The sequence below is a fragment of the Thunnus maccoyii genome, chromosome 4 (assembly GCF_910596095.1).
Source record: "Thunnus maccoyii chromosome 4, fThuMac1.1, whole genome shotgun sequence".
Lineage (NCBI taxonomy): Eukaryota > Metazoa > Chordata > Actinopteri > Scombriformes > Scombridae > Thunnus > Thunnus maccoyii.
The window spans coordinates 29,311,169-29,334,558 of NC_056536.1; the positions used below are offsets into that span (position 1 = coordinate 29,311,169).

The 23,390-nt window shown below is 41.0% G+C and overlaps 2 protein-coding genes across 9 annotated transcripts in view; one reads left to right on the forward strand and one right to left on the reverse strand.

Annotated features, from left to right (window-relative positions):
• spryd3 (SPRY domain containing 3) overlaps positions 1 to 10,070 on the forward strand; it is a 70,338-nt gene extending 60,268 nt beyond the window's left edge. Inside the window, exons 11-12 of one of the 3 annotated variants that reach the window (XM_042408149.1) lie at positions 3,050 to 3,101; positions 10,026 to 10,054. In XM_042408149.1, the coding sequence (XP_042264083.1) occupies positions 3,050 to 3,101; positions 10,026 to 10,039 (66 nt within the window). In that variant the 3' untranslated portion in view covers positions 10,040 to 10,054. Of the gene's footprint in view, positions 1 to 3,049; positions 3,228 to 10,025 lie in introns of those variants that run through there. The other 2 variants (XM_042408148.1, XM_042408151.1) reach the window with 2 other exon arrangements.
• The window catches only part of lima1a (LIM domain and actin binding 1a), a 30,904-nt gene continuing 12,114 nt past the window's right edge, over positions 4,601 to 23,390 (reverse strand). For 4 of the 6 annotated variants that reach the window (XM_042408138.1, XM_042408142.1, XM_042408139.1 and 1 more), the window contains exons 4-11: positions 21,184 to 21,621; positions 11,935 to 12,001; positions 10,069 to 10,166; positions 8,407 to 8,472; positions 8,195 to 8,246; positions 7,657 to 7,721; positions 7,433 to 7,566; positions 4,601 to 6,525 (exon numbers count right to left, since the gene is read on the reverse strand). In XM_042408138.1, the coding sequence (XP_042264072.1) occupies positions 5,442 to 6,525; positions 7,433 to 7,566; positions 7,657 to 7,721; positions 8,195 to 8,246; positions 8,407 to 8,472; positions 10,069 to 10,166; positions 11,935 to 12,001; positions 21,184 to 21,621 (2,004 nt within the window). In that variant the 3' untranslated portion in view covers positions 4,601 to 5,441. Of the gene's footprint in view, positions 6,526 to 7,432; positions 7,567 to 7,656; positions 7,722 to 8,194; positions 8,247 to 8,406; positions 8,473 to 10,068; positions 10,167 to 11,934; positions 12,002 to 21,183; positions 21,622 to 23,051; positions 23,139 to 23,390 lie in introns of those variants that run through there. The other 2 variants (XM_042408144.1, XM_042408143.1) reach the window with 2 other exon arrangements.

Genomic DNA, 23,390 nt, shown 5'->3' on the forward strand with positions numbered 1-23,390 from the left:
ATTTTTTTTCCTTCTGTCTGATTAAAGGGAATTATTATATCAACATGATTATACTGTATCAGCTAAATCGGTTAACCAACCTCTTAATCAAATCAGTTTACTCTGCGTCATCCGGGATGTGTGTTCAGCCGCTAGACGTCACACATCAGTATTTGTCCATCAGCAACATCAGCAGCACTGAAACATCAACTATAATGTACATTCTGGTAACGATTTATCTTACAAATCCTGTAATTTTATCCTAATTTGCTGTAAATTTTCTGAGTAATTTGCAGGTAAAAATGGTTAATGATTCATTTTTAGGACATTTTACAGAGAGGGTGGTGCAATTTGGTACAAATTATAAGAAAAAAGGGAAAAAAAGTGTTGAGTTGGTTTAGTTGGTAAGTCCCTGATCATTATACAGTATTTGGGCTTGTATGTAGTTGTTAATTTGGAAAAAAAAATCTTATCAAATTAGACTCTTAACTCTTTTTTTAACTGACAGAAAATACTTAGTTTTTAGTGTGTAGTTTTGGGTGTCAAAGTAAATAGTAGCATATTAGGTTGTACATTTCATGTATTCTACCAAACCCTTTCAAAGAAATGTCAGAAGAATTAACAGTTAAACAAAAGCTACTTCTAGGAAATTATTGAATAAAGCTAGTAAGCTAACATACTGTTTGACACACAAAACTACACGCTGAAAAAAAAATCAGTAAATTTTCTGAATTAATAGTCTAATTTAGTAAGATTTTTTGCAAACAACTACTACATTTAATGAGTGGGTATTAAACTGCTAAACAAACTTAACACTTTTTTCAATTTTTTCTTGTAATTTATACAAATTGCACCACCGTCTCTGTAAAATATCCTAAAAATTAACTGTTATAAACACCTGCAAATTACACAGAAAATTTCCAGGAAATCAATTTAAAATAACGTAAAATAAAGCGTTACCTGCATTCATCTGTACCTGCATATAGCAGGTTTCTGTCGTGTTTTAGCATGTAGACAAACTGCATCATTCATACACTTGGATGCTGCAGACAGTAATGCTAGAAAATATAAAGTGACGTAAAAATTACTACACAGGGTTAACTAATAAATCACATATCTGCTGGAGATTGTACGTTTTGTTTTAGCTGTTGTGTTTGTTTTAGGGCCACTGATGGTCCACAGGACATGTAAAAATGTAATATGTAAACAGTCTATTCTTTTCCTGCAGGGCTGGATAGAGACATTAAGATCAGGTTATTACAGCCTGGACTGTAAAACGTATGCTAGACAGTGCAAAGATATTAATGAGACAATGATGCGGCTATTTCAGCCACATCTAAGTTCAGGGTATTAAAAGTCACTTATTTAAAAGTTTACTCAGAATCTCAGTTTACAAAAAATTTCACAGTTCAACCAAATTAGAGCTAATCTGGTTTTGTAGCGTCTCCAACTTTACTCACCAAGGACTCCTGTAATAATTCTTTGCCTTGTTGACTTGCACTATAATGGCCTTGTTCAGTACGTGTGTCATCATCAATAAAGATTTAAGTAATGTAAATAAATTGTGGATTGTCTCATTGTTAATGTATCTATAGCCATGCTAGCAGCTCTGTGAGGCTAATTGTTTGCATCAGCATGCTAACATGCTCACAATGATTATGCTAACATGTTGACTTTTAGCAGGTGCTATGTTGTCAATGTTCACTGTGTTTGTGGTAGCGTGGTAAGTAGTACTTACAGGACAGGTTTACAATTTTTCAAGTGTATCTTAAAACAACAGTCAAGTGTCCATATAAACACTGAAATCTCACTGTAATCATTCCTCCTGTTCATACTGGCTATTAAAAGATCCCCTTCAAATGTGCTTTCAATGTAAGTGATGGAGGCTAAAATCCACATTGTGTCCAAAATGTGCATTTAAAAGGTGATGTGAAGCTTATATGAGGCTTCAGCAGTCTGAGTTAGTCATATCAAGTGGATATCTGACACATTTACAGTCTTTTTAGCATCAAATTCCCTCTTTGTGTTTCCTCGGACAGTGTTTCCCTGTTGAGCTGCAGGTGGAAGTATAGTAACAAAAAGAGGGACTTTGGCACTAAAAAGACTAACGCTGAAAGATATCTACTTGATTTGACTCATTTGGACGCTGAAGCTTCATATTAGGGTCAGATAAACTTTTAAATACATTTTTGCACAGAAGGAGGACTGTAGATTTTGTCCTCCATCACTTACATTGTAAGTGCATTATGAAGGGATCTTCTAATGGTCAGTATGAAGAGAAGGAATGATTACAGCAAGAAAAACATGTTTCAATGTTCATTTGGGCTCCTGACTTGTTTAAAAACAGACTTGAAAAAACTGCGAACTTGTCCTTTAACACAAAATACAGCTGAGGTTGGTGATGGGGGGAAAACAAAGCTTTTTTTAAGCACTGAATCAATATGAAGCAATTGTATTGAAAATGATTCACTGTTTCGAAGCATTCAATACAGTCAAAAGGACATCTGCTGATCAACTATTGGTATTGCACTTGTATGGCTGAATTGAATCTGAGACAGTGTTAGATTATAAGTGGTGTTACTGCTTTCTTTATAGTTATTTTGTTCAATAAAGTCTGAATAATAAAACTGATCACTTTTAAACAAAGTCTACATCTCTGTCTTTAAATACTGTTGCAGATTGAGAAGTACAACCTGTATTCAAAACCAGCGCCACACGTCCCTAATATGGTTGTGACTCTTGTTGTGACACTTTTACTCTGAAAGGTCGATACTTTGTGGAGTAGTCTACTCCAAGAGTAACGTTAATGAAATTTTGTCCAGATGATGGTGCTAGATTAAAAGGCAGGAAGTTCTTAAAATTCATCCTCTGGGGACCGAACATGTGATCAAAATTTCACAGCGATCCATCCAATATTGCCGAGATATTTCAATAAAGAGCTGAAAAAGTCGCTCGCAAGGTGCTGCTTGAAGAAAAATCAGATGATCACTAAAGTCATTAGAATATATAGTCTGGAAACCTTGAATGTCCCACATATTGTACTAAAATCTGTGAAATCTTTGACCTGCAGGTGGCGCTAGAGGAAAAGTCTGAGGATCACTACAGTCCTGACGATGTATCCTGTAAGAACTTTGAATATCTGCTTTAAATTTCATAGAAAACTCCTCAAAGTTTGTCGAGATATTTCACTCTGAACCACAAATGTCAACCTCATGGTGGCACCAGATGAAAAGTCAGAGGAGGATCCATCTGGGAACCATGAATGTCTGCACCAAATTTCATTAAATAGTTGTTGAGATATTTCAGTCTGGACCAAAGTGTTGACAAACCAACAGACAGACAGACTGCTTAAAAGATGAAACCACTTCAGTTGAGTAGCTGTGATGTTTTTGTGCTTAAATGTGATAATTGCCCTTTAAAAAGAGGGTTTATAGGATGTAACAAAGGGCTTCATGAGTTGTTAATAACATACTAATGTTGTAGAAATTAGTCATAGACCAGTAGAACAACACTAAAGGTTGGCAGGTTCATCTGACTGATGTCCTTTCTGTTGGTAGTTCACACTTTCTAAAAAAAAAAGCTGTAAAGTCAGTAGTTAGATGTGTTAATAAATTGTTATTATTGTAAATTGTTTTTGGTCAAGATTCAGGTAAGTGACTGCATTAAAGAGCTAAAAAGACACTCGACCTGCTGGAGGATGATAAAAGGAATTTTCTTACAAGTTGTCAACACAAATGTTCTTATTAATGGTTTATAATCGATCTATTAAACAACTTTTAACCCCTTTAAACAGTGATTTATTAGAAAGTGGCACTCAAGCCTTCAACCACTGAGAGCTGAAAACTATCAGATGATTTAAAGTTAAAGTTTGTACAGATGTTCATGGAGCCCAGAGGATGAATCTCTGAGCTGCAACGAATAGTCGATCAGCACAACTATTTTGATAATTGAATAATTGTTATAAGTAATTTCTTAAGCAACTGGCAAATATTTGCTCTACAAAATTATAAAATCATTTTAAACTAATTTCTGAAAACAAAACTAATAGAGAAGATAATTGGCAGATTGATTGATAATGAAAACAGTCAGTTAGTTGCAGCCCTTCTGACTGACTTTGATGGTCCTCTGACGCCACCATGAGGTTTTCACTGAACACATCCAGGAAGGAGCCTTTCAGATGAGGCGACTCAGCCCTTCTAGATATACCAAGACCTGGAAGACTGAATATCTTCACAGGCTTTTAACCGAACAACTATTTAATGCGTTGCCATGAAGTCTGGGATATTAATGTTCCCCTCTAAGAGGAGCAGTAACCACTTTGATCCTTGAACTTCTCCTCTAGCACCAGCATGAGGTTAATTTAATTTGTCCAGTACTTTGATTTTTGACCAAATTTCTGGCAACACTAACGACATTCCCGTCAGCCTGAGCTGCACTCTGTGTTTAAGGTTAATTAGCAAACGTTAGCGTGCTGACATTCTGAGCCGAGGTGAACATGGTAAACATTATACCTGCTAAACGTCAGCATGTCAGCGTTCAGCTCAAACCACAGTTTACAGTAAATAAAGCCTCATGGCTGTGGCGTCTTTAAGGATGTTCTCTGCCTATAAACAAACAAGACTGAGCAGGAGTTGAGTTTATTGCCATATTGGACACAGATTAGCAACTCAGACATTTTGTATATAACAATTTATTTAAACAGTAGCAATCTAGGATATTTGGTCCCCTGGTTTAAAAACAACAGTACAACATTATTCAGATCCAGACATAACTCTTCAAAAAATGGAAACAAAAAGGAACATAAATGTTTGTTTTTTTTCCAGTTTAACTTGTACATACAGAATGGCAACTGAAAATAAAGTGACAGATGTATTTTCTACAGATGTTGTGTCAAAAACTAACCAAACCCATCATTTAAAAAAAAAAAAAAGAGAGAAATGTTAACAGATGGAAGTGCTGGGCTTCATTTCATTTTTTTAGCTCTCATATTAAACTTTATAAAGAGGCAAATTTAGTGAGCTTTTTTCCCAAAAACCATGTAACTGGTAGATAACAGTAGTTTAAATCTTTTTTCAGAATAATGGACTGATTAGGAGGCATCGAATGAAAATAGAAAATTACAAAAGTCATGTACACTAAAATAAAACGGATTCTATGTGTCATAACCTTTGGACGTTTCTGTCTAAAAAATATTCATTACTTGGGGTTTAATTTTAAATATTGTATATTTAAAATGTCAGAGCGGAAACGTTCTCCGACAGTCTTTGTAAAAACTATCTTGCAGGAATGGCTTTAAATGTTTCAAACTGTTCAAAGAGGCACAAATAAAGAGCTCAGTAGAGTTCACACTAGACACTGCAGCAACTTTCTTTTAGGAAGAGAAGAAGAAAACATCTTTAAAAAAAAAAAAAGGAGAAATGTCCATGGCTGTCATCTTCTTGATCAAGAGCAGATTATTCAGTTTATACATCCTCATCCTCTTCGTCGTCCTCGTAGTATCGGTTCCGTTTGATCATCTCCTCCACCGTCAGCGCCTCCTGCTCCTTCTCGTCCACCTCCTCGCTGTCCCAGAAGCCCACGTCCTGCGAGGATCGGCTGGCCTCCACCTCTCCCTCGGGAGACGAGATGGGCTCTGTCGTCTCCTGGTGTTTCAGAGGAGGCATCTCTTCCTCCAACACACCTCCGTCCTCTTCTTCCTCCATCTGCTCCTCTTCTTCTTGCCCGGGTTGTTCCTGTGGAGTGCCGTCAAGCTCTTCTTCTTCTTCTTCTTCTTGGTTGAGAGGATGTTCTGGCATGTCTTCACTCTTCATCTCCCCCTCATGCTCCTCCTCTCCTGAGCTGGTGTGTACGTCCACGCAGCTGTCCTCGATGGGTGTTTGGCTTTCTGACGACTGGCCGCCGTGCTGCAGCTCCATGCTGGAGGGTTCAGGGCTGAGGTTGCGGTCGTCCATGGCAGGAGGTTGACTCTCTTTTCTGGCCTCGGGAGCGGGAGTGCTGCCGGCCAGCGTGAAGGGCAGGCTGCGCTCCTTCAGGGAGGAGCTCCGGCGCAGGCAGGGCGTTTCTCTGACCTGCTCGGGAGGCGAGGAGGGGGAGTCGTCCTCTGGGGGCCACTTGGCTCGGATGGGCTTAGTGGCGGAGCCCCCGTCTGTGATTGTCGCGGCTTCGCTGCGGCTGGTCGTGTCCTCCGGCTCTGTGCGTGGTGGCCAGGAGATTTTCAGCCTGCGGGTCTCAGTGGGTCTGTCAGCCTTCTCTGATGATCCTTGTCCCAGAGCCTCCATAGTGGCTGTCAGGATGTTGACTTTAGCCAGTGGGGAGTCCTCCACGCTGGGGCTTTCCAGGTCCGAGGTCGGGGTGGGGGTCTGGATGTTCGGCTTGGTCGGAGTGTTGGACTGTGACGAGGTCTCCCCGGCCTCGCCTTTGCCCTCCCACAGCTCTTTGTGGGGCCGGTGGCCGAAGCCCTCGTCGTAGTTGCCCTTCGCCTTGAAGAGCTGGCAGAAGTGCGGCTTGCAGTAGACGTTGTTGTGCAGGGAGGCGTAGTTTGCCAAACTAGTTAGGATAGAAATTAAAAAAGGGAAACACAGTTAGAAAATTCAAACAAACAACAAATAGCTCATTTGTTTTTAACTAATCATGGGACACTGGACTGGACTTAATGTGAGCTATTAAAAGCCAGGAAATTGAAGCAGGAGGCCACAGCAGGAAACAGAAAAATAAAATGATGTGGAAAAATAAACCGTCACATTTTTATCTTGTGTTGTGCTAAACTAATTTGAATTAGCTGTAAGCTGTCTGGACTTTTTCCAGATGTTAAATTTAAGGCCCAGCGGTCAGAGGGCCACAAAGCCTCTGTCTGTCTGTCTGTCTGAAGAGACTTTCATTTCCTTTTTGAAAAGAGATCCTAGTTTAATTTCTCCTGGTCATATTTTTTTGTCTGCCAACAAAACCAAATTTAGTTTTTGTTTCTTTTTACCCCTCATATTACAGCTGCACAGTATAATTAGACTACAGTAACATTTCATTAAAATGCAATAAAATCAGAAAATCTGTTTGACAGAAGAAGAGCTCTGCTTTAAGAAAATATAACCTGCATCTCAGGTTCCTTTGATGGTTTCATATAATTATTTGTTTGGTGGTATACTGTAATATTTTGACTAACATCTGTGCAGATGTTACAGCCTCTCGTCAGTGTGAACTAAATATTGAAGCTCAGCTGCTGCAAAATGTCACCAAAAGAGACACCAAGACAACATTTTGTTTTGCAGTCAGGGTGTCTCTTTCCATCTTGCATGAGCCCAAACATGCAATTTTCAGCGGTGCCGCTTTACTTCTGCAAACTTTGATGTAGTTGTTTAGTAAATAAGAACAAACAATGACTGTCTAGTGCCTTAAAGCTCTAGAAAATATGCCTCCAGTGTCTCCGGCTCTTTTTGAAATGATTAAGTTAAGTCCTCACCTGAGTTTGGTGTTGCAGTGCGAGCAGCGGAAACAGGAGCTGTGGTAAACGTGCTGATTGGCCACCAGCCTCTCCAGAGGATAAACCGTCTTCAGACACGACACACAGGTCTCCCTCACCGGCAGGCGGAAGCTCTGCGCACACAAAGTAAACTCAGTTATTGGTAAAAAACAGAACAGAAATGTGTTTTTTGTGTGTGTTTGTGTCCGATGTGAAGGACTCACCCTGGAAGTCTTGGGCTGAGAAGAGTCTCTTTGATTGGAGGATGCTGGGGTGCTGGGACCAGAACCTGAGGGAGAACGAAATGGGAAGTATAAGAAAAGGCAGTGACGCGTTCTGACCACTAGATGGAGCTGATTTCATGTTTAATGAAAGTAGAGCACTTGACTTTTTCCCCCACATAAAGTGAATTTTAGATGTTCAGGGATCCAAAAATGAAGCAGTGGATACAGTTTAGAAATTAATTATCAAATGATTCATAGTAGACAAATAATTACTGCTGTATGAAGTAGAACGTATAGAAATGTAGATAAATTAATAAAAAGATAAATTACTTTCTGAATAACTCAACTCTTACTGACTGGACTCTATTTTGAAAGTAGAATAATCAGCTTCAGGTGCTTCATGTTTTGCCACAATTACTGTGTGGACTCCCATTAACTAAACCCAAACATCCACTCTAAATGAGACTTGCCAAGTTCTCATTACAGGAAAAGAATTCCTATCATCTTGAGTCATATGAAGACATGGAAAGTAAATTACTGTTGCTCTCTGCGGTAAAACTCTTCCTGCTGTTTGGTTCAGACTCTGGACTCTGTAACAAATGAAGAAAAAGAAGAAAGAGTCCATGAAGTGAAACATCAACCATATCTGACATATCATGTAACTTATAATAACGTAAGTGAGCAGAAACTGAAAGGGTTGCGACAGTTTGTGGCATGTAAAGGCATTTGTGTTGACGTTATAATCCTCACCATGTCCAGAGAGCACGGAGGGACGTTTTCCTTCTGCTTCCCACAGTAACTGTCCAGCTGATCGTTCTGAGAGACAAGAGACACACAGGAAGTTCAGAAACAAAACGCTTAACCCACGTCGCCGCTTTACACACACACGAGACAGACTTTCAACCTAGAAAAATTTGACTGTCTGAGCTGCGTGTGGCCTGTTTATTTGCTTACGACACTGTGATCTTGGCCGCCCTGCGGTTCAGAGTCAGTTTGGGTGATTGGATTTGACTACAGCACAGAGCAGACACCTTGGAAGCTTTAGCTGCAGGCAGAGAAGTGAAAAAAACCCTCCTCAAGTACTGTGGAAGTTCAGGTATGTGAGCAAAGTAAAATACTGACAGTTAAAGGGGAATTCCAGTAGTTTACTATTGTATTTTCCTAACACTGGGGGATTCAGAAGACAATATTTTTAGAAAAGAAGAGTTAAAATCAAAGCAGCAGAGGCCGAGATATCCTGACTTTTAGTCCCTGCTATGGGTCAACATCCATAAACGCTGAATCCAGCAATCACCATGATGCAACTCAATAGCTTCACTTATAGCGAAGGCTTTCTATTAATAGTCTGAAGTCTTGGGGAACCCTTTTGACCTTTGGGTTTAAGACACTGACCATGAACTGCAACTGTTATAAGCTACTTCACACACCTGCTAGCGGCAGCTGCGTCAGCTGGAACATGGAACTGAATGTTGAAGCAATTATTCTCAAAAGGCTTCTCCTTGATCTACCGAAGCTTGGATTGTACTCATTTGTACATCGATTTGGATAAAAGTGTCGGCCAAATGAAAAAAAAGTAAATGTAGCGTCCCTGGTTTGAGTCTGGCTGGGGAGCTTTGGCCCCATTATACACGTTGTCAGTCATTTCAAGTGTCCACATGAACAAATCAGTGTCAGCCCTGCTAGTTTCCAGGTGATAACGCACCTGAAGCTGATTGAAATGCTAGAGGAAGAACAAGTTAGAGCAGTAACAGTTTTGCTAGCTAGCAACTTCCTTAAACCAACTCAAACACATGAATGAATCTTTTTCATGAACTACAAGTGAAACAAAAGTTTTAGTCATCACAGGCCTTCATTGACGCCACTCTTTCAACCACAGGTCATTCAGTGGTTGCAACTCATGAGGGGAAGTAAATGCTGCAACAGCTCTGTGCTCATTCTGTACAACTATACGTGTTGAAATCACTGGAACTGCTTTTTTGTCTTGTTGCTTTAATGAAACAAGCAGAAAAACGGCTAAATATAGAGTAAATTTACTGTAACTCAAGCTGCCATTAACTAGTCATAGCTACACTTGAGAGAAGATGATACACTTTTCAACATCTGGCACCTCCAGATGGTGGTTTAAACAGGATTTCAATCTGTCTTGAATGATTCTTGGATGCATTTACACTTTTTTTTTGGACATTCAACTACTATCCGATCTGCCCAAGACGCACAAAGTGACTAAGTGTACATGGGGTCTGTTTTGCACGTGGATCCCCGTCTCCTCTCATTTCCTTTAATTTTTTGGGGTTCAAAGCTTCTCATGAGGCACAAATTGTTGACCTTTATGTGTGAAATCGGTGAAATGCCCCTTTAATATCTTTCAGCACTACTGGAATGAACTACAGGATGATTGACGGGAGTACTCACACTGACTGAGGTGGGAGAGACATCCTGTTTGGAGATGGCAGCTTGGTAGAGGGCCATCCTGTCCCTGAGAGGAGTCGACTCTGCGAGACTTCCATCTGCTGAAACACACGATATTGAGACGCCTCAAATTAAACCTTGACCTCAGATCATCATTTTTAGGAGTTTCTATTTGTTTAGGAATCTAATTTCTTGAGGTTTTGGGGGCAGATAACCTTGCTTGAAGTGCATCACGGCTGAGATTTCACTCTTCAAACTGGTTAGAGATTCGTCGTTTGCTGTAGTTTGACAGCATCTTGCATTTTTTTTTTGTTACAGTTATTAATTGCTGGGGAAGTTTGGTAAATTCTACATTATAACACCACTGTTCCTGTTCAGGATTTATTATTTTTTCAACCCATCCCAGTTCAGAGGGAGTGCAGAATGTGCTGGTTAGTCATGCAGGCTGTGGACGGGAACATGAGGTCAGGAGTCGTGTGCAGAGTGGGGGGAAACAGAGGCTTGTCTCTTCCTGTGCACTCTGAAACAGTCTGCTGATCGCAGTGCTTCTACCACCGCCTGCGTCGTCACTTCTGAGTGCTTCGCTTCTGACTGTTTCATTTCTGGGAAGGATGTAATCCATCCAGAGGAAGTCGGGACGACGCTGAGTGTTTTGGAGGATATTGTGACTAATTGAAAAGCACCAGAGAACAATGCTGGATGTGCAGATGAAGAAGTTCAAACAAAGGCTTTGTCAATCTGACACCATAAGTGCAGCGCATGTTTTTGCTTTACTTAAAATAGATATTGATGATTTAAATCAGCTATAATCAGCATTTCTATATGAACAATAGATGGAACGACTACTTGTATGTGACAGGAGTCACTAATAGAGATGAACATACTGAGAAAATATCAGACTGCTGCTTTGGTTCGCTCTCAGCGCTCTAATAGCGTCGTCATCGGCCGCAGCAGGCAGCTGTTTTCAGAGGAAAAGCTCAAAAAAGTCACTGTACACTACCTGCTCAGCACCAAACAGCAAACTGACACAGTCATCTGTAGACTAGCTGGTGAACATAGTGGAGCACTTAGCAGCTAAAGAGCCAGATATTTCCCTCAGGAGTTGGTAGAAAGCAAAAACAGAAGCTAAAAGAGAGTGAATATTGGACTTACATTCACCAAATGGACAGAAACACGACTCCAGATGAAAGATAATGTTGCTGCTGGATGTGGAAATAAGCAACTGTTTGCTAATAAGTTCAATATCAAACCTTTAAAGATGTCAACATGGTTTTAACAGCTTGTTTCCGCTGTCCCCTAGTTTAAGGTTTAAGTTTATACAACATATATTTAATGGTGTATGTTTTTTAAGCTATAGGTGAATATAAAAATTTTAAACCTGTAATTAATTAATTAATTACTTTTTCAGTGCACCAAGCTGGAAACAACATATCATCACCTTATAAATGCAAACAGTCCACACATTCAGCATATGGAGCAACATTATCATTCATTTGGAGTCGTGTTTGTGTCCTCTGATGACTGAAAGTCCAAAATCCATTCTCTTTGTAGCTCTGGTTTGATGTCTACTGACTCCTGAGGAAAATATCTTGATCTTTAGCTGCTGGCTACAAGATCCAACTGTAGTCGCTCACTGTTTGCTGTTGGGCAGGTAGTGTCCGGAGCTAAATTGCTCCACAGAGCTGAGAGGAGCTGAAGAGTCGAGTGATAATTCTCTGTTTCATTTGATCCAGTGCTAAAATAAATTAATTAAAGCAGCTTTAAAGAAAAAGAGAACAGACAAAGTACTACATACATGTAATCTGGTATGAAATACTTACTATGCCATTAGTAAATGGTTAAAATAGTCAAATTTAAAGTGATGTTTACCTCCTAGTAGCTGGTCCATGCTGACAGTACCACCGCTGTTTCTTCTACTTGTCTGCTCTCTGGACACCTGCAAGAACACCAACAAACAAAAACCCAAAGAAAAGCAGAGAATTAGGGGTGACAAATTACTCAAAGTATCAAAAAACATATTGAACGCGTCTTGCATGACCGACGCAAACACACTACAGCTCCAGCATACACGGCCGTTTGATGCTCACATGTTTTGGCCGGCGGAGCGAACGGGCTGGAAGCAACGCTGCTGTCCATCAGGAGGATCAAAGTGGAGAGAGACGAAGGAAACGCAGAGACAGGAGGGACGGAGGGAGGGAGAATGATAGGTGGTTAAGAGTGGTGTGTGTGTGTGTGTCCGTCCAGTTCAAACCACTTTAATCCCCTTATGAGCTCAGAGAGAGACGGAGCCTGAGACGAACACCCCGTCTGTCCACAGTTGCTGGCCAGAAAACAACTCAACTGATTATTTATCTGTTGCGGTTTTAAACTGAAATTCAGGCCTGACTCATAAAAACCATTTGAAAATAATTCAACCAGCATCTCAGGGCCTGACATGGGAAACATGAACAGTTTCTAAAGAACCGGTTTTACTTATCTTTTTATTATTTCCAGGTGCAAAGCAAAGAGAGTGCCCGCAGTCACCCTAAAGATATATTTTTGTTGATCTGGTGAAATCAGGTCAGGCTGACAAGCCTCACCTTTATCCGGGCGGCAGTCTAACCACTCCCACTAACAGTGGTGCCACTTCATCCTCCCGACACCATCGTCCCTCCTGCCGTCGCTTTCAGGTACAGATTACACAACAGGTCAGACAGCGACTGACCCACAGTCCACACGTTAAGACTTCAGTCTGCGACTTGCCTTCATCATCACCTCAGGTCAGATAGACTGATATATCTGATATATTTACCACTAAAAATGCACAAAAAGGTTTAGTTTTTGTCCTGTTTATACTTCAGGTTCAGTGTTCAGAGCGTTTGCAGGCTTCAGCAGGTAAAGTCGAGAAAGATTTCACAACAGAGCGGAGGAAGAGGTGGATGCAGGTCATGGAAACATAACAAGTACCGTTCAGACAAGTTAATGCTTATCAGTTATCAACCAAAAATATTGCTTTTTTCCCATGAAACTGTGTATGACGCAAAAAGTATTGTGTGTGTGTGTGTGTGTGTGTGTGTGTGTGTGTAACCGAAGCCTGATATATCTTATTCCTCTGTGCTGTTGAGCTCTATTGTTGTCCAGAAACTATTGAAAACACATCAAAGAGCCAAATCGCTGCACTGGGAGACATGTTTCACCATTATGATGAACACACAGTCCTCATGCCCTAAATACTCACTAACAAATTTTTACTGCTGTTTAAGTAACGTTTGCTAAAAACTACAGCATCCAGCTGTTTTAGGAAAGTCTTTTTTTAAATGAAAGTATAAATTCATGACTCGTTTTTAAAGATTTACGTCATTAGTAGGAACCAACAGGCTTTGGGCTGAGTGTCACTGACACAGTAGGGAAGTTGGGAAATATTAAGAGACAGACAAATTGGTTTTTTTCATGGGAGTTGTTGACAGTTACTACAATACAAAATATCACCAGCTTTATCCGTTAAACTACACCCAGCGCTCTGTTTTTGTGTGTGTAATATGACATCTGTATCAACTTTTAAAGCAAGTTTTACTGAACAGCAGCCACTGTGACCCCAAACGGTGATTACAGCATGATGATAAATGCTGAAGTCTAACAGTAGCACAAGTACACAAGACTCAATAAGTCAGCAAACCGACTCTGTAGTGTCAGTTCTGCAGCAATATCAAGCTAAGGTGTGTTAATATTAGCCACCATTAGCCACCATAAGCTGCTGGTCATATCACTTTAACTAGATAACAAAAAGCTGAACATGCAGTGCTGGTTCTGAAAAATGTTTGCCAAAATTGTGCAAGAAGTTTTTCTTGGATCCCGAATGAGTTAATGGAGACGGACTCCTGATGGGCCACATTAAGAGCCTCCATGGTGTCTTTTGTGGCAGTGAAACAATGTTCACAAACTGCTTGTAAACAACTCAGGCTGTTCCACTGCTGTAACTTTTGTTTCTGTAGGAACGAGAAGAAAAAGTTACAAAGGAGAACTGTTTCAGACTCCGTTAGAGGACGGTTCGACTGGCACACACGTAGCAGAAGGGTTGAAGATAACAAGCTTTGGTTGAGTGTTTGAAACAACATTTCTAGGTCTGACAGGATTTAGCAGAAAAATCCTTGAGAGTATCTAATCGATTAAAGGTAAGTTTTATTGCCTAGATTATCTCCTGTTGTAACTTGAAGTGAAGAAACACTTTGCTGATTTGAAATGTTTTGCTCAGTTAAAAGATTTAAAGTCACTGACAAGGTAATTTTTTCACTTTTTCTAAGCCTGCATCACTGTTTAAATGCACTTTAGTTCAAACAAAAGTAAACGCCGCAACATTCGGGCTGATTCTAGCTTCGGTTCAGCAGTACTTTCAGTCTGCTGCTGATTCAGTTCAGTATAAAACTGAGCCTACAGCAAGTTTAAAGCCAACTATTATGAGTATCATGATTGTTTCTGTGGCTTTCAAGGCCTTTCAATAAGCTTCTAACCATAAATTAACATCCTGTGAGTCACAGCTAAAAGCTCATTTTTAAATCAAACTTTTATCCTTTTAATCAGATGAGCCCGACTTTAACAGATGATGTCATCGGAGGGCGAATCTGTGTCAATTCTGAGAGTCAGAAGGGAGTTAAACATGATACAAAAGATGCAATCATAAAATAATACAAATGTAATGATAACAGGCGCTGACTCACACTGAATAACGGCTGAGTGCAGGAACAACAAAAATGAACATTTGGCTTGTGTGGCGGAAATCAAAAGAACAGACGAATCCCGACAAAGAGTCTCCGAAAACAGTCATCATCATAATAATGGATCTATCCCCGTGGGTGGATTATCTTCCACAGACCGGAGGTGCGGCTTTGCAGGAGGGGGGTGTCTGAGGCTGGTTTGCGTGTCTATGTGTGTCTGTGTGTGTGTGTGTGTACATGAGGACAGGGTGTAAACATGTGTGGGGGTCAGTAGGATGTAAACAAGCAGGCCAGGCTGGATCAGCAGGGCTAGACAAAGAATCTGCCGCTAATCCTGACACTATTAAAGCTCTCGTACAGACTGACTTGCAGTTCCCCTCATGACCCCACCCACCTCTCACACACACACACACACACACACACACTTAACCCAAGACAATACCCCTCCTCCTCTTACATTAAGCTTTCCCAAAACAAAGACAGAAGAGGAAAGCATGAATCAATAGCCTTTAAAACGCAGCAATATACCCGAAGCACGACACTCAATAATGCTAATAAATGGCAGCAGACACAGATGAAAGGAGCCACTGATAAAGTTAGCTCATGAAGTGGCCTTTCATTACAAGTCTACACAAAATAACTCCTTCAGCTGCAGAGAAAACGTCCTAAGAAGTCAGAAAAAAAAGAGAAGTCGACGAAAACAGACAGAAAAAGTAAAAGTGGAGAGAGTGGAAGCCTGGGGGTCTGTTCAGAGGCAGAAACAAAGGAAAAAACACACCATATGGCCGTCTGGGTCTGAATGAAAACACCATAGCTACCTCTCGTGAAGACGAACGGAGAAAGAGTCACAGAGAGGGAGGGATGAAGAGTCAGCAGAGAGAGACGGAGGTGAAGCCGGATTTCTGATGGACTTCAGTCGTACGAGTGAATCCAGCAGCAGCTGCAGTGAACTCCAGAGGACTGAGACACACAGACTGAGCACAGCAGAGCAGAGCAGAGCAGCCCCGATCTGGCTTACGACAGGGGAGACGTGGGGTAGGGTCTCTCTGGAGATGGAGGAGGAGGAGGAGGAGGAGGAGGAGGAGGAGGAGGAGGAGAGGCGACAGGGAGCAGGTGTTCCAACGGGGGGCTGATTCAAAGGGGGGTGTGGCTGGATGAAGGTGGGGATGGTGACAGGAGGGGAGGCAAAGTGTGCCATAGTGCTACAGATGGTTAAGGGAGGAAGGAGGAGGGGGGGGGGGGCATATTTAATACAAGTATATTTATAATATTAGTGGGTTAAGTAAAGTGTTCTGCATCACATATGACAGTTTTTTTAGGGTATTTCATTGAGGAGGTGTTAACTGCTGCAGTGGAAAAGTATAAAAAGAATAAAAATGTATTTATAACAGTGTTTAGGATTGTATATGAAGGCAGATGTGTTTGTTTCCAAGAGTAAAAGAAGGCTTACAGCTTGTTTTAATACTCTCATATGTGAATAAATGTTCTGCGTTGCACTTCGGGGATTTTCTGTATTTTTCTTATCGTCAACAAATCTCATGTGCAGAGCCAAACCAACAATAAATTGATCTACTTAAAAACTATTATATGTGTATCCAAAGCCTGATAAATCTTATTTCTCTGTGCTGTAAACCTCCGTTTTTGTCCAAAAAAACTATTAAAAACACGTCAATGAGTCACATCGTTGCGCTGGCTGACATGCTCCTTGGCCCCTCGAAGATTATAGTCACATTAGTTTGTTTAGAAACGGCTCCAAAGATTAATAACAGATGACATTTTCGGTCTCTGGAGAGTAGTTCTGTGTAAGGCAGATGTGGCAGATGTGTGCATATGTGGGAATGCGGTTTGGTTTACAGAGCTTTGTTAGCTTGTTGTGCTTCGTATCACAACATGTTGACTTTCTACTTAAAAGTTCTTCTGAGTAATTCACAGTGTAATATAAAGTCAAGAGGTTGTGGTAGCACAACAAGCTAGCAAAGCTCTGTAAAAGGGAAACACTTTCCCATTCAAGTGAATAGGAAAGTGGTCTCAGACTTTGGATCCACACACACACAGACACACAGACACACACAGACACACACAGACACACACACACACAGACACACAGACACACACACACAATACTTGTAAGTAGATCAGTTCATTGTTGGTTTGGCTCTGCACATGAGATTTGTCGATAGTAAGAAAAACATAGAAAATCACCAGCTGTATCCTTTGAGACGTACTTTATTGTTGTCCACACATGAAAACGATGCTATGAGAGCTCCGAGAGTGAACCAAAACTGTAAAGTTGCTAAACAACAGCTAAACAACGAGCTGAAACTCACTATAAAGCTCAATAAAGCTGAGAGGAGCTGCAGAGTCACTATGAGTCATGTCTCTCACATCACACTGTCATTTGATACATTTTTACTATAAAAAATATATTGATTATAGCTGCTTTAAGTACTGTTTGATGTAAACAAATGTATCTGCTTGTATCATATAATGTACAAACACAGAGTTTTGGGGATGAAAATGGTTAAAATAACAAAAACTAGAAATACCACCTCGCAGTTGTTTGCCTCCACCAACCAGTCAAGTTGCAGTTTACATCCATATTTGTCCAGACTCATAACATTTATTGTGAAGACTTTGAAGGAATTTAATAAAAAAGGTATTAAGTGTTTGTTTTTTTTTAAAATTAACATCTGAATTCTTGAATTATGGCCAAAAACACATGTTTTATGAGGTCACAGTGAACTTAATCTTTGACCATCAAAATCTAATCAGTTCATCCTTGAAGTGGAGGTTTGTGCCAAATTTGAAGAAATTCCCTCAAGGCGTTCCCGAGATATCGTGTTCATGAAGATGGGACGTACAACCTGAAAACACAAAGCTTCCGGCCACGACTGTCGCCAGCGCGGAGGCATGAAAGCAGATGGGTGAGGGGAGGTTAAAGGGGTGTGTGCAGGTTTTTTTTTTTAATATTTGTTTTTTTTTCCCTGTGTCATGATCCCCCCCCCAGTGTCAGAATAAAGAAGCGGCGGGTGTACGGGGGTGGTGTCATTTGGGACAGGAGGGTGGTGGTGCAGGAGCAGCTGGTGCGGGGGGGGTGACTGTGGGAGTACAGGAGGGAGAGGAGGGAGGCTGGGTGGGGCTCGGCTCTAGAGAGGAAGCTTGTATGACTGTGTGGGAGGGAGGGAGGGAGGGATGGAGAGGGGATTTCTAGGCCAGTGGGGTGAGGGTCAATTAATTTCAGAGCGCCTCATGACTGCATGCCTCTCCAAGCCTGCAGAGAGGGGGGGGGGGGGGTTATTTAGATAAGGGGTTGTGGGGGGGGGATAGGAGGTAAAAAGGGTTAATAAAAAAAAAGTAGAGGTTGAAGCCTTTGATGATGTGTAGAAGAAGAAGGGAGGGATGGTTGAGAGAAAACAGGAGGAGGCCAAGGAGCAGAAAAGTGGACAACAAGCATGATTGATGAGGTGGGGGGGGGGAGGGGGGGGGCTTTGATGGCCTCCGGGGAGACGGTCTGATGAAGCTCAGAGTGCGGATCAGCTGTCTGCAGTCATGAGTCTGCCAGCCTGCACCATTACATCATCTGCCCTGCGAGGAGGGGGGGGGGGGCTTAACAAAGAGAAGTAGAAAAAGGCCCGGACTCGCCTTTACAGTAGAGTCTATTGTACGAGTCTCAACACTGTGTCTATAGAAGTGTATAGATCTTGTATGACGGCTTGAGGATTTCCTCAAACAATTCCTCCTTTTGGTTAGACAAACTATGCAGCATGCAATTAAAAGAGACTCTCCAAAATCCTTCCAACTTCCCGTAACGCTCCTTGATCTCACTTTTTTTTTTTTTTTTTAAAAGCCCACATACTGCAGGAGGTCAGTGTTGAGCTGAACACGGTGGAAAAACTAAATCTTTGTTAGAAAGGCACATTTTAGTTGTCTGACTACAGGTCGTTTTTTGCCAAGAACCGCTCCTTTGTTAGTGTTGGATCCCATAAAATCTCAACAAAAATCCTCTCAGGTTTAAAAGGATAACGCTGGTGATATTCTGTGCTTTTCTTTTTAACCATCAAATCCCATAAAAAGACCAAAATCAACACTGAGGTGGAAACAAACTGTAAACACTGATGTTTTAAGTTGATATTTTGAACTTAATAGAATATGATTGCTTATTTATACATCCAGCAGGAATGGTGCAGTTTGGAGTTGAGTTTGTGCAACATTCACCCTGTTTTAGTCTCCGCTAACTCCAGAGAAAAGTATGTAGCTTTATGCTCCACTATGCTCACCAGCTAGTCGCTAACTGACAGTAGCAATGAGCCGTGTCTGCGTTGTTATCTGATATTTCTCCAGCCAGATATTCTGAACACAGTTGGTTGGTTTAGTTTGGCAACAAACTTACGCAACAAACGTAAGCGTGAGCGTTCTGTCATAGTCAACAACTGATTTGACAAATGTGGTTTTCAAACTGGTTGAAACCTGCATTCACTGAAGTTTTTGGCCACTGAAGCTGCAACTAACGATTATTTTCATTATCATTTCATTATATATTTGGCGATTATGTTCTTGGTTAATCAATTCATTGTTTAGTCTATAAAAAGTCAAAAAGAAGTGAAAAACATCCATTAAAACAACCCAGAGATCAAAGTGACGTCCTTAAACTGCTTGTTTTGTCCGACCAACAGTACAAAAATCAAAACATATTTTATTTGCCATCATATATGATAAAAACAAGCAACAAATCATCATAATTCAGAATCTAGAGCGAGCAAAGTTTAGGTATTTTTGCTTGAAAAATGACTGATTAATCAATTATCAAAACAGTTGTCTTTCAATCAACTAATCGATTAATCGACTACTCGTTGCAGCTCAATTACAGAGCAACATTAACATGTTTCTGTCCATTTGGTGAATATAAGTCCAATATTCGCTCTCTTTTAGCTCTGTTTTTAGTCTCCACCAATTCCTGAGGGAAATATCTGGCTCTTTAGCTGCTAAATGCTCCACTACGTTCACCAGCTAGTCTACAGCTAACTGTGTCTGTTTGCTGTTTGGTGCTGAGCAGGTAGCGTACGTGAGTTTTCAGAGCTTTTACTCTGAAAACAGCTGCCTGCTGCAGCTGTAGACGACGCCATGAGAGCGCTGAGAGTGAACCAAAACAATGAGCTGAAAGAAGCTAAAATGCTCCGTAGAGTTGAGAGGAACTGCAGAGTTGGGTGATAAATATCTGTGACCCATTTCACATAAAAGTAGTCATGTGATCCTTTGTTAATATAAAAATATTGATTAGCTTTAAAGACTGTGCTGACGTTTTTCTGATCGATCATGTACAGTATAGTGCAGCAGGCCGAATACAAAACACAAATACATCCCACATTAGAAGTAAATTGATTGGGTCCTGCTGATTGTAGGTCAGTGATGTTTTACAAGTTGTTAACTTTAAACAGAGTGAATACTGAAGCACCATTATGCCTCTTAAAGCCACATAATGACTTGTTATGCTCTCTTTCTGTTATAAATAGATGCTTTGTGCTAAAGAAACACAGCATGGCTGTTGTTAACATGCCACACCTCAACTATAAGCACTTTACATTTAACATGCCTCGAGGAAATGCATGACTGGATTTAATGTCTCCACTTTTATGCTCCACAAATAACAATAAGTTGTCCGGCAAGCATGAAGTGGAGCTCCAGGCGCTACTGATGCTAGCCCGGAGGATGTGCTAGTCAGCTGAGTGTGTGTGTGTGTGTGTGTGTGTGTGCTCGAATGTGTGTGTGTGTGCGGATATGAAGGATGGTGAAGTGAAGCTGCACCATGTGACTAACAGCATGACAGCACCGAGGGGATCTGACCTCTTTGAGAACAAGCAGACTTTTTTTTTTTTTTTTACTCGAACTAAGACGAATCCTGATCTTGTTGTGTCTGAACTAAAGTTTCAGACTCTTAAGACTTGAAACTGGCACTAAAGCTGGAAGATATATTGAATTAATTGATTATTTTGAATTTTTGTTTTTGCACGATGTGTGAAGTGTGTAAAAAAATGTTTGTAAGTAAGTAACGTAGATGTTAGCTGCTACATTATCTGTTTTGAGTCTTTTATTGGCTACAGGCTGTCTCTGACTATCTTGTCATGACTTTAACAGTCATCAAGAGGAAAACTGAAATGACTCTGCACTGGTTTGTGTTTGTTGATGAGGTTTCATCTCTGGTTACGAGACTCGAAGCGTCGGGAGTCGACTGAACAGTTTCCAGATTCTACTTTCTTCAGGTTTGTTCAGGCAAACAAAAATCGATCAGCCCCACATCACACCTCATTCATCTTTAACTCCATACTGTGAAACATTTATGATGGAACTAATGGAAATCCTGCTTAAATCAATCTTCCCTCATGTGTGCAGTAAGATGTGACAACAAACCGTCACCGAGAGGGAGACTCACCTTATCTCTCAGGTTCTCTCCCTTCTCAAACATCATCTTCAGGCTGTTGAGGGGGACGCTGGGCTTCTCGCATTCGGGCACTTCCGCCACTGCTCCCTCCCGCTCTGCTGAATCTCTGCCGGGCTTCGCCTCCATGTCTGTCAGATCGTCAGGTTGAGCAGACTGGAGCTGGTTGAAGTAGGATTCACCGGCCTGCGTCTCCGGCTCAGTATCCTGGTCCTGCAGGGCTCTCAGGGTGTCAGGCTGGGTCTTGATCGGTGACGTGTGTCTCACTTTGGGACCTGCCGAGCGACTGATGTGGGCCTGAGGGTCGGCGGGGCTGCAGGCTGCGGCCTGAGGTTGGACTCTGGGGCTGGACGGCTGCTGTTGTTGTTCCCAGCGTTTCTTTAAAACACTCAGATTCCCAGAGACCAGGGTCGAGGGTAGAGGCTCCACCACCTACAGAGAAACATAAGCATTCAGCGGTTTTTCACTTAGTCTGAGACCCGACATGCATTTAAACCCTGATCCTCAGGCTCGGTCCAACACTGACTCTGACGTTAGACGAGACCTCTTACTGATTTTATGTCAGTGACAATAACTTCAGACATGTATTAAGACTGAAAAAACACAAATGCTTCAGCTTCCATCCAGTGTTGTTGGAGTTTATGTGTCAGGACAACTATAAAACACACATTCAACAAGAAATATTTGCAAGAATCACTGCAATCGTCAATTAATCTTCTCATTATTTTCTGATTTATTAATCGTTCGGGCTACAAAATGTCACAAAATTGTGAAAATGCCCCTTTAAATTTCCCTGAGCAACATATAAACATATAAAACATACAACATATATATAAACACAACATATAAAACCCAAAGATACTGTGTTAACTATCATATATATACAAAGAAAAGCTGCAAATTCTCATATTTGAGAAGCTGGAACTAGAGAGTGTTTGGCATTTTTCCTTGAAAAAGGACTAATCTGTAATCAGTGATCAAAACAAACAGTTGCAAACAATAATCAGCATTTGTTTGAGTCATCATGGAAACTCGACTCATCTAGTTCTAGTTTCTACATTCAACTAGAAATATCTGCAAATACAACTGGACTCACATCTGTTATACGGCTGCAACTAACTTATCTTTCTTATTAATCTGATCGTTTTTCATGATCAATCGATTCATTGCTCGTCTACATGCACACCACAATATCCCTGAAACTCAAAGCGAAGTCTTCTAATTTCTTATTTTGTCTCAACGCTCCACAAACCAAAAGATATTCAGTTAACACATGAATTATAGTCAAATATTTAACGACTTATAATCATTATAATAATAATGAATCCACTAATCACAATCTATCATGCAGATACAGAATAAGAGACGCTCATCAACAGAGTTTACATGCACATAACTTTGGATGCATTCAAACAGATTAGTAAGAAAACAGGATACACACATTTTAACTCTCTGCCACACAAATATGATGACTCACTATTTCTGAACCTTTGGAGAAGACGCACACACACACTGAAGGATGTTAGCTCCCCTATAAATCTGTCCTTAGTTCAGTTTGCTCAATGAATTCCACAAGTGTTGGATTTCCGCCACCTGAACTGCTGAATGAAGCTTAAAAAACACTAAAAATATAAACACTGTCCACACACAAGTACAAGTCAGCATTCGTGCAAGCGAACCCACAACATTCTCTCAGCTATGTTAAAAAGAGAAAAGTAAAGAAAGGAAACAGAAACAACTGCACAGAAAAAAAAAAGACAAAGAAACTCAGCATGCAACTTAGATCTGCTGGATACAGAACAGAAAGCAACAGAGCTGGAAAAAAAAAAATTCTTCTTTTTGCCAAAGTAGAGAGTAAAAACCTGAGAGAGAAGCTGATGAACCGGGCCGTCCGCTCGCCGTTGTGTGTTTGTGTGTGTGTGTGTGTGTGTCAGTGTGTCTGCTGGACACCCCCCCTGGAAATGCTACAAGCTGTCCCAGATGTGAGAGTCTTGAGAAGTGATCAGAGCAGCATGAAGTAACTAGCCCACCCCCTACACCAGAGAGAGAGAGAGAGAGAGAGAGAGAGAGAGAGAGAGAGACATAGAGGGGAGGAAACAGAGAGGGAGTGAAGGGGGTGACGGGGTGAGGGGGCGGAGAGGGAGAGAAAATCAGAAACAGAGACAGTCAGTGAGGGAAAAGAGGGAAAATAAGTCCAGGAA